Source organism: Agelaius tricolor, unplaced genomic scaffold, assembly GCF_023055355.1.
Source record: "Agelaius tricolor isolate 1412-34295 unplaced genomic scaffold, bAgeTri1.0.p SCAF_43, whole genome shotgun sequence".
In the NCBI taxonomy this organism is placed as follows: domain Eukaryota; kingdom Metazoa; phylum Chordata; class Aves; order Passeriformes; family Icteridae; genus Agelaius; species Agelaius tricolor.
This window is the reverse complement of record NW_027269303.1, coordinates 1,434,278-1,445,555: the sequence shown is the minus strand read 5'-3', so window position 1 is coordinate 1,445,555 and position 11,278 is coordinate 1,434,278. Positions and strand designations below refer to the sequence as shown.

The following is an 11,278-nucleotide window of genomic DNA, read 5'->3' as shown; positions in this document are numbered from 1 at the left end:
GACCATTCTGACCTTGTGGGGACTCATGGGGACAAGGCTCCATTGTTTTCCCCTCCCTGCCCCTGCCCCAGCCCAGCAGAGCAGCAGAGTCAGGTCAGGCCCTGCAGCAGGAACTGGAGGCCCTGGAGGTCAGGGACAGCCACTCTGTGTCTGGGATGCTCAGCAGATGCTCAGCTCGGGCAGCTCCTGCAGCCCCAGGGCCAGCCCCGCTGCCCAGCCCAGCAGCAGAGTTGGCCCCGGGGCTCCTCAGGCAGCTCCTGCTGGCCCAGGCACAGGGCAGCCTCTTGCCAGGGCTCCTCTGCACTCCCACGGGCTCCTGCCCTGCTCCTGGCCCATGCCAGCTGCCCCCAGAGCCTTTCCCAGGGGAACACGTCTGTGCTGGCCCGAGCAGCCATTGCTGCAGCCCTGCCCTGCTGCCCAGAGCCCCGAGCTGGGGCTGCTGCTCTGCAGAGCACGGGGGCTGTGCTGCCCGGGGCCCTGGGCTGCCTCTGCTGGGCTCTGCTGCTCAGCCTGGGACACAGAGGCAGCTGAGGGTGCTCCTGCCCTGACCCCCTCCCATACGGGCTCTGCGGGGCCATGGAGGGGCTCAGAGGTGCCTGCCTTGTTCCAGGGCTGCCAGAGGGGCTCGGAGCTGCCCTGGATCCTCTTGGGGGAGATCCCTGAGGGGCAGAGGAGTCAGTGCCCAGACTCCTTTCCCTGTGCCTGCTGTGCCCCTGGGCTGCAGAGCTCTCCTGGCTCACAGCAGACATTCAGGCCTTGATCTCAGGGTGACCCCACCCTGGCCAGGCCTGTGCCCAGTGAGCTCCACTCCCTGCTGGTCCCTGGCACACTCTGTCCCTGCAGGTCCCCTGTGCTCTCCTGCAGCTCCCAAGGCCCTCCAGACAAACATTCCCCTGCCATCAGCCCTGGCACAAGCTGCAGAGCCCCAGGAAGGTTGAGCACAGACCATTCAGCATCTGATGGGCACTGGCCAGCAACCAGCAAAACCTGACCCAGACCTGAGTCCCCTGAAGGCCCCACTGAGACCCTGATCTCATCCCACTGAGCCCTGGGAGAGCAAGGAACACAAGGAGCCCCTTGAGAGTCCTGAGAGTGGCTCTGAAGGGGAGCAAAGCCTCCCTGCCCTGCCCTCAGGAGATGCCCTTTGCTGATGGAGCTGCTGTGCTGGAGCCCAGCTGTGTCCCAGCAGTGCCCATGGCCTGTCCCTGCCTGAGGTGACAGCAGGGACACGCAGCAGGACAGGGACCAAGCTGCCAGAGCACTCTGGCCTTGCACCCACAGCAGGGCTGGGGAGGGGAGTGTGGAGCTGGGGGGAGCAGATGTGCAAAGAGGCAGGGCCATTGTCCCTGGCCGTGCTGCTGTGCTGGGAGCCCCTTCCCTCAGCCTCTGCTCACAGGCACAGCCCCTGCAGAGCCAGAGAAGGGCTGAGGAAATGCCTTGGACACACAAGGCAGGGCAGACACTGGATTCTATTGAAATGAACAGGGAACAAGCCTCCTGAAACTCTTTGTGTTTCAAAAAAAGTAGATGTTCATGTAGAAATGCTCAGTGTAGTACTACAGCATTTTATAAAAAACATTATAACACTGGAAAAATAATAAGAAAAAGTCCCGATGAAAAAATAGACAAATAGGAAAAAATGTCTGAGAGATTGTAAAGAGTTACATTCTGAAGGTTCTGAAGCAGAAAAGAGAGAGTTTATTGTTTCTGAAAGATAAAGTAATCATTTTCCTCAGGGCATCCTTGAGCTCCTGGTTCCTCAGGCTGTAGATGAGGGGGTTCAGGACTGGAGCCACCACCGAGTACAGAACTGACAGGGCCAGATCCAGGGATGGGGAGGACATAGAGGGGGGCTTGAGATGAGCAAATGTGCCACAGCTGAGGAACAGGGAGACCACAGCCAGGTGAGGGAGGCAGGTGGAAAAGGCTTTGTGCCGTCCCTGCTCAGAGGGGATCCTCAGCACAGCCCTGAAGATCTGCACATAGGAGAAAACAATGAACACAAAACAACCCAAAAAAAGAAAAGCACTAAAAGCAAGAAGCCCAAATTCCCTCAGGTATGTGTCTGAGCAGGAGAGCTTGAGGATCTGGGGGATTTCACAGAAGAACTGGCCCAGGGCATTGCCCTTGCAAAGGGGCAGGGAAAATGTATTGGCCGTGTGCAGCAGTGAATAGAGAAAGGCACTGGCCCAGGCAGCTGCTGCCATGTGGGCACAAGCTCTGCTGCCCAGGAGGGTCCCGTAGTGCAGGGGTTTGCAGATGGACACGTAGCGGTCGTAGCACATGATGGTCAGCAGGGAAAGCTCTGCTGAAATAAAAAAAGCAAAGAAAAAGAGCTGAGTAGCACATGCTGTGTAGGAGATGTCCCTGGTGTCCCAGAGGGAATTGTGCATGGCTTTGGGGACAGTGGTGCAGATGGAGCCCAGGTCAGCGAGGGCCAGGTTGAGCAGGAAGAAGAACATGGGCGTGTGCAGGTGGTGGCCGCAGGCTACGGCGCTGATGATGAGGCCGTTGCCCAGGAGGGCAGCCAGGGAGATGCCCAGCAAGAGGCAGAAGTGCAGGAGCTGCAGCTGCCGCGTGTCTGCCAATGCCAGCAGGAGGAAGTGCCTGATGGAGCTGCTGTTCGACATTTGCAGTGCCTTGGCATGGGGATCTGTAAAACAAAGTAGGCATGGAATAGTTGGGTTTGGAGAGGACTTGAAATATCCCAGCACAGTCTGGGGGCACTTTCCCCCCACTGCCTGCCCAGGGCTCTGCTGCCTGGAGCTGTCCCTGCCAGCAGCTGCTTCCCTGTGCCCAGGGCTGGGCCCTGCCAGTGCTGCCAGAGCCCAGCCCAGCCCTGGGGGCTCAGCTCTGCCCTGCAGAGCCCTCCCAGCTCAGGCACTGCCCAGGGGCAGCTCTGGCTCTGCAGGCTCTGATGGCAACGTCAGGGCAACCCTGAGGAGGCTGGAAAAGCAACACTGATGCTGCCTGTGAGGGGCCCTCTGTTAATCTCTGTAGCTGCCTTGTTTATTCAGATCTAAGAGAATTATTTTATTTATTTCTCTCAATGTGAACTGAGAGATGAATATCTATGGGCAGTTTCTTATCCAGGCAACCGAGACCATTAGAATAAAAAGCAGGTTTTCCCCTTTATGCAACCCCTGCCTTGCTGTGCTTCCTGTATGATCTACTTGAAAATGGTCTGCAGTTCAATGCCATGCTGGGAGCAGCCCTGAACAATGCAGCATCCTCCCCACACAAGGAGAACACTTCCAAGCCTCACCAGCTGTCTCCTCCCAGCCAGATCTTGTCCCCCAGCGCTGGGAGCAGCTGCCAGGGCTGGCTGAGAGCTGTCCCTGGCAGGCAGCAGAGTCCCTGCCCCAGCACAGCGCCCTGGGCTGCAGGACCCTGCTCTGCAGGACAGCCCTGGGCACCCCTGGCTGCTCTGCACAAGAGACAAGCAGAGAATGTACTCACAGGCTCTGCAGGCATTGGCATGTTCCAGCTTGAGGAGATGGCTCCAGGAGCTGCAGCTGCATTGTCCTGCAGCCAGAGGTTCCTGTGCCAAGGGCTGGCAGTGATTGTGCCCCAGGCACTTCTCAGCCCCTTCCCAGCCCTGACTGATTGAAGCTCTCTGTGCCTCTGTGCTGTGCCCGCGCTGGCTGCAGGCAGTGCCCCAGCCCTGCTGGGCTGGCACAAGAGCTGCTCATCCAGAGAAATGTGCTTTTGAAGCTCTTCTTGGTGACCAGGAGCTGCCTCTGTGCCAGAAGCCCAGCCCAGCTCAGCAGCACAGACACAGCACAAGGACTTTAATCAGCCTCTGGGGCTTTGTGCTCAGGCCCTGAACATCAGGCCCTGAGAGGGAACTGAAGAAACCTCTCCAGAACTCCAAGTCAGAATCCAACTCCAAACTTTCTTGGACTTTTAATGGGTCCCACTGAGAGACACAACTGAGCAAGTGTCCCCAGGCCCCAGGCAGAGCAGAGAACTGCAGGCAGTGATGACAGGTGGGGACAAAGAGAAGCCAAGTCTTGGTGCCCTGGGGCACAGCAGGGTCTGTGCCAGCAAGGGCTGGGAGGAGACACCTTGTCCTGAGGCCCTGGGGCCTCCTGGCACAGCCCCAGCCAGGCTGGGCACTGTCAGCCCCTTGTGCTGCCCTCAGCATCCCCCCCTAGCCCACATCCCAGTGGCCTCAAGGATCTGCTGCAAGGAGTCCCTGGGGAGCCTTGCTCAGCAATGGCCCTGGGGGCTCCTTCATGCTCCCTGCAGGGGCTGCAGGCTTTTTCAAAGGACTTTGGCTTTGGCTTTTGCCTTGGAGTCTCTGAGAGGTTTGTGCAATCATGGCCTCCAATTATCTGCTGTAATTAGTCCCTGGAGATTCTCTGCCTGTTGCAGCATTGATTGGGACTCATTAATACTTCAGGGTACTTAAGTTTTTTAAGCTACTTCCTCTTTCCCTTTTGATATAGACTCTATGAGAAAGATTGTGCATTTACAGGTTCCAATTATCTGCCTAATGAGTCCCTGGAGAGCCGTTATCAGTAACAACATTCAGTGGGCTCATTAATGCTTCAAGTACTTCAGTTATTTTAAGGTACTTGCTGTTTCCCTTTTGATACAGACTCTGTGAGAGGTTTGTGCAATCATGGCCCCAATTATCTGCTTTAATGAGTCCCTGGAGAGCTCTGTACTCAGTGGTGCTCAGTAATGCTTTGAGCGTCTCAAAAATTTTAAGGTAGTTTGGAATTTCCTTTCCACTCTGAGTCTCTGAGATGTTTTTGGTCAATCCTGGCCTCCGATTCTCTCCTCCAAGGAGTCCATGAGGAGCCTGTGTTGGGGATGGACCTCACTGAGACCCATTCATGCTTTGAGACACTTTGGGGTTTTCTTCTGACTTTGACTCCTGGAAAGGTTTGTGCAATCTCCACTCAGGCCCTGAGGTTCAAGGGCTCAGCTCCAAATGCACCACAGGGCTCACCAGGATGCAGCAAATCCTGACAAACCATGGCTCTGCATTGATTTCCCTGTGCTCGTATGCAGTTTATCAAGGATGTATCTGGAGTGATTTTTGGTTTGCTAATTTGAGATTTCTCACCAATGCACCTATCAGTGCAGTGGGATCAGTGTTGGCTAATTACCATTGCACTCACTGGAATATATTTACTCATTTCCTGCTGTGAGATAGGATTAGGAGAAAGGCAAAGTAGGCTCAAAATTTTAAAAGGGTACACAGAAAAGTTTATTACCAGTAAAAAGAAGAAAGAGTAATAAGGATCTGAACACTTCTCCTTTCCCTACAACATTTTCTTTCTTACTGACAATGTAAGGAGACAAAACCTGAAAGTTTCAGTCAGTTTACACCATCTAGAACAGTCTTTCTTCAGTTCACTTAGGGAGAGGAGTCTCGCTTTCATGCTATGGAGACTTCTCCATAAGAAAAACATTTGCTCGTGGCTCTCAATTCTCATGAAGAGCAGCTGCCCAGAAAATCTGCAATTGTCAAGTCCCTCCCATTTTTCATAGCTTTTCCCACAGCTGTTTTTATGGGCCATGTCAACTTATGGGGTATGAGTTTAAAGATAAGCTGTTCAAGAGCAAAGATTCTCTTCATCTATTTCTGAAATCATCTTCATCTCTGAGAACAGAGATCTTCTTCTTCTCTCCCTGAGGGCACAGGATCTCACCACTCTTCTCTCTTTCTCTGTTTAAACTTCTCATAGGATCACAGCTACTTCAACATTTGCCTACTTTAGCATGGAGGTTTTTGCTGAACAAGTCATCTCCCCATATTTTCAATTAGGTATAGGGAAAAAGAGAGTCTGATATATTAATTACATCATTCTCCACAGCTTTACAAGAGGATTTCAGCCCCAAGATCAAGGCATCTCCTCATCCCTTCCATCTGGGACTCAACTTCCTATTCAGTGACCTCGGAGTCTTCATGTTACTCCTCTGTGTGCCTGCACTTTGTCCTTTTCTCTCACTGGAGGGAGGATGGAAGCACTGAAAGAGTTCATATCTCACCCGGGGCCTGCAGATGGTTCCGTGCCCCCGGCCGGGCTCGGTGCTTGCGGCCGGAGCTGTTTTACGATGGAGGTTTCTGCAGCGGCTGCGCTGGGGCTGTGTCAGGATGGGCCGCGCTGGGGCAGGGCCAGGATCTCAGCAGCCAGGCCAGAGCACAGCAGCAGCACGGCCGGGGGCCGATGGCTTCTCCTGCCCCTGCCCGGGGCTTGCGGCTGAAGCCCAAGGGCGGCAGAATCTTGGCCGAGCCGGCCCGGCCCGGGGCTGCTCCTGGGGCCCGGCGGATCCTGGCTGGGCCCGGGCTGGCGGCGGGGCAGGGCTCAGCAGGGCCCAGATGTTCCCAACTGCAGCCATGGCCCGGCCCGGCCTCGGCCCCGCGGCCTCCCCGGCCCTGCCCGGCAGCCGATGGGGCCTGGCGGGGTCCCTGGGAAGGGGCCCGGCCCCACGGCAGGAGCCGCCCGGCCCGGCCTGGCTGAGATGGGGCCGGGTCAGCCTTGTTACCTCTGTGCCAGCCAGAAGGGAAAGAGACCCTCCCAGGCTTTCTCATCTTTAACATGTGTCTTCACAGAGGCGTGTACAGTTTCCTTCATAGTTTAACAGATTGTCAATTCTCAAAGATAATTACTGATTGGTTTTTTTGTCAGACACGGAGGAAACTGCTAGCAGCTTCTCTTAGAACATCACTTTTGTGATGCCAAACCACCACAACTGCACAGAGCACAGAGCTCCTTTGTCCATATATAGTGCTCATGTGCCCGAGGTTTCAAAATACCTCCCTGGGAGATCTCTGGGCCCTCTCCAAGGTGTTTTCAAATGAAAACATTCAGCTCAGAGTCTAAGAAAATCACCAGAGGACAGGGCCAGCCTGACCTGTCTGTCCTGGCTACTTTTGTCTGAGATCAGTCCTTGGATAAACAGAATTGAGAGGCCAAATTCTAATTTTGGCCATGGTCCCTGGACCTGAAAGCCGGTTCTTTTCCATAGGAAGGAAGGAAGGAACAGAGCCCCAGTGTTTCAGGTGCAGATGAGAAATGGCCACCAGAGGCCAAGGCCAGCCAGAGCAAGCAGGATTTTGTTCTGAGTGATATCCTTGCATATAGGAATTGCTTTAGGGAGAGTTTCAATTTTTGCAATGGGCATCTGAAAAGGGGGGCGGTTCTTTCCCATAGCAAGAAAAGCACGGAGCCCCAGTTTTCCAGGAGCTGATGAGAGGCGGCCCTTGACATTGCAACATCAGCCAGACCTGTCAGGGGACCCCTGGGAGGCCAAGCCAGCCAGGTCTGTTCCATGTTCCCTCAGTTCCATGGGGCCCCACAGTGTCCCAATGGTCCCTCGCTTCCCTGAGGTGCCATAATGCCCCCTTGGTGACACCAGGCCCTGAAGGGTCCCAATGGTCTCCATGGTTCCATCAGGCCCCACAGAGCCAGAATGGTCTCTGGGTTCCATGAAGCCCTGCTGGGTCACCATGGCCCCTTGGTTCCATGGGCTCCAGTGGTGCCACAAGGATCCCCTTGGTTCCATGAGGTGTCCACAGTGTCCCAGTGATCTCCATGGGAAGGGAAGAACCCAGCCCCAGTGTTGCAGGGGCAGTCACCAGAGGTCAAGGCCAGCCAGGCTTGATGATACTGGCAGATTGTGCCTGGGAGCAACCCTTGGATATACAGAATTTTAGAGGTGGAATCCCAATTTCAGACATGGACACCTGGAGGATAAGGATGGTTGTTTTCCATTGGAAAGAAACCACGGAACACTGATTACACAGTGACATTTGGGGATCTATGGGGAGCATTGGGGATCGTTTCTGCACCTCGTGACCCAACAGGAGCTTCTCTAATGAAGTTAGCCTGAAGCTCCCACTGTGGTCATGACAGGAACCCATGTGAGTGTCTGGGACATCCCGGCTCTTTGGCAGCCTGGGGACTCCTGGGATGTCACCATGGAATGGCTGTGACTGCCTCTGACCACAGGGCTCTTTACCATCCCAGAAACGCCTGGGAGGTCTCCATGGAGCCCCTGGCTCTGCCTGTGACATTCCAGCTCTGGAACAGCCTGGAGACTCTTGGAAAGTCCCCATGGAACCCCTCTGAGGGCCTGTGACAGATGTGATCCTTAGCAGGCAACCATCCCCAGCCCCCTGTTGCTATGGTCAGTTTCCATGGGAACCATCACCAGCCCCCTCTTGCTATGGTCAGTTTCCATGGGAACCATCACCAGGCCCCTGTTGCTATGCTCAGTCCTTTGGAAGCTCCATGGAGACCCCATGCCAGGGGTGGTTGCCATGGACACCAGCTCAGGCCTGCAGCCAGAGCTCGTTGCTATGGCAACCATTGGCAGCCCCATCCCCAGGCCTATGGGATCCCAGAAGCACAGAATTGGCTGAGCTGGGAGGGACCCATCAGGAGCCTCCAGTCCAACTGCTGGCCCTGCACAGGACACCCCAACAATGCCAGGCTGGGCCTGGCAGCGCTGGCCAAACGCTGCTGCAGCTCAGAGAGCCCTGGAGCTGGGAGCCTTCCCTGGGGAGCCTGGCCAGGGCCCCAGCAGCCTCTGGCCAAAAACCTTTTCCTGACATCCAACCTGAGCCTGCCCCGACTCAGCTGCAGCCGCTCCCTCCACTCCTGTCCCTGGGCACCAGAGGGAAGAGGTTCCCACAGCCCCAGCCAGGGACCCGCTCCCAAGGCTGCTGCCATGGCCACCAGGGCTGGCACCAGCTGGGATGCTCGGTTTCCACGGGCCGGGCTTCAGAAATGGGATTCCCCAATTTCCTGCTCCTGCTAAAACCGCGCTGCCCTCCCGCCTCCCATGGAAAGCACAAAAGGCAAAGATCCTGGGCTGGGATAAGAACAATTTATTGGGAACAGCAACGAGATAAGGAACTAATGGAACAGAAACAATATTGATAACAGAAGGGATAAATACAACTGTTTACAGGGAAAATAAAAACACAACTCACTGGGTCTGCCTGGCCATGATTTCTCCTGCCTGGAAAGGACACCCTTCTCCTCAGGGGGAGAGAGAGAGAGTCCCTTTCCTGTCCCTGGCAATGACCTGAGGTGGGACTGAATGTAATGACAGGGCCATGGCCAGACCCTCATGTTCTTCCATTCCACAACATGTCATTGGTAGGGGCAGGAAAAGGGACAGGTGTCTTCCCAGCATGGATCACAGGGAACATGGATCACCAGGACTCTTCCCAATGTGGTTCTCCCATGGGGGATGAAGCTGGAGTGGTGCATGAAGCTGTTCCTGCAATCAAGGCATTTGCAGGGCTTCCCTTACTGGTGACTCCGTTGGTGTCTGGTCAAGTGAGAGCTGCTGGTGAAGCTCTTCCCACACTGGGGACACTCGTAGGGCCTCTTCCCAGTGTGGATGCGTTGGTGGATGATGAGGGCAGAGCTGCAGCTGAAGCCCTTCCCACACTCCCCACACTCATAGGGCCATTCCCCGGTGTGGATCATCTGGTGGCTGATCAGGGTGCTGCTCTGCCTGAAGCTCTTCCCACACTCCAAGCACTTGTGGGGCTTCTCCCCATTGTGAAGCTGCCCATGGACCACCAGCTCTGAGCTCTGGCTGAAGCTCTGTCCACCTTCCTGGCTCAGGGTGGGTCTTTCCTCCTCAGAGCACCCTGGGCTGGGTTTGCAGCCCATTCTCATGGGGGATCTCTGGGGATTTTCCTCCCCATTGGAATTCTGCACCGTGGAGCCACTCAAAATGGCCTCTTCCACATGGTTCTGCTGTGGGGATTTGTCCTCCCTGGTCTCCATCCTCAGCTTCTTCCCTGGGGGAGGAAGGCCAAGGAGAGGATGGGATTTGCCTCCGTGCCATAGGGAAGGGGAAGGAGATCCCCCCAGTGCATCCCCAGCAGGATGGGGTTGGCAGCAGGGTTGTCCTGCAGCCGGGGGCCGTGCTGGGCTGGGAGATGGAGCAGGAGAGAGGGGGAAAGGGGCACTGAATTCCTCCTCACCTCCCTGGGGCTCCTGGGGCATCTTCCTCTTCCTCGCAGACTCCTCTTCCATTGAGTCTACGTTTGGGAATGGGAAATCCTGTTTTGGGAGGAAAAGAAGGGGTGAGCACATTGAGTTTTGTACTGGATTGAAGGCAAACCTGGGGGAGAGTCTAAGCCAGAATTACAATTTAATAAGAAAATCTAGATCAAGGCAATGATACAGAAACTGCCTTGAACTGACAGAGTCAGGATATAACCTGACACCCTGTTGCTGGTCAGGGTGGTGGCAGCAGTCCCATTAAATGGTGGCTGCAGTCCTGTTGGAGTGATGAACGTGATTCTGTCCAAGCAGTGATCCTGTAGAAGGGTCTGGTCTTCCTCTGAAGGTCCAGTGGTGGTTCTGGAGCTCTTGTCCTCTGGGAATCCAGTAGGCAAGCTGCTCCTGGTGTTGCAAGGCTCAGCTTATATGCAGGTAGGAATGCTTGGATCCTCCCCCTGGGCGGAGCATCCCACAATGGGAGGATGGAATTTTATCAGCCCTGCAGTGACACTCAATGGCCCATTCCCAGAAGATATCTCCCCTGGAGGGTGTTATCAGGGCTGAGTCATGGAAGAGATCAAGAACACTGCCCCACCTGTTTATAGCAGTTGATGAAGATGGGCATTGAAAACATGCATTTGGTTCCATCTTACACTGCAGCCTGGAACAGTGGGGGAATCCCTGCTCAGGGGGTGAACACCACCCCCCTTACCCAAACTGGCTCAGGTGTAAAACCCCCACCCCGGGAAGGCCACACACACAGGGGACAATGTCACACTTGCCCTGCTCCAGGGGAGGTCTCTGTCCCTGTCACTCCCTTGCTGGGCCCCCTATTCTCTTTCTTTCCCTCTCTCTACCTCACATTTACTGTTCAATAAAATCCACTTTGGATTTGGTCTCGTTAGCACCTTAATTGGAGCAAAGGCATCTCTCTAACCATTTTCTTAACCAGACTGCAACATTATTTTTGCACAGTGAGTTCAGGGCACTGTTCTCTGACCCCAAGTGCCTTTGACAACAGCATGGTTCCCTCCTCTGAGGAGGTTGTGGTTCTTTCTGGAGGAAATCTTGGAAACTTGGGTGCAGCTTCGTCTGAACGACTTATGGGAGAAATGATGAGGAAAATGGCTGTTGTGGGTGGCCAGTGTAAAGAAAATATTTTGATGTCCTTCCTTGAAAAGTTTGTTAAAATCATTGGATGAAAGGGAGCAAATGCTACCATTGAGACTGACAAGGTTCATTCACCCCAAGGTGAGGAACACAGGGCTGCTGAAAGTCTCACAAGAAGC

General features: G+C 54.9%; 1 protein-coding gene across 1 annotated transcript; it reads right to left on the bottom strand.

Annotated features, from left to right (window-relative positions):
• Window positions 1–1,369: 1,369 nt before the first annotated feature.
• Window positions 1,370–2,630, bottom strand: LOC139603957 (olfactory receptor 14J1-like). Its single transcript, XM_071454954.1, has one exon. The coding sequence runs from the start codon at window positions 2,628–2,630 to the stop codon at window positions 1,662–1,664; it is 969 nt and encodes a 322-aa protein (XP_071311055.1). The 3' UTR covers window positions 1,370–1,661.
• Window positions 2,631–11,278: the final 8,648 nt, after the last annotated feature.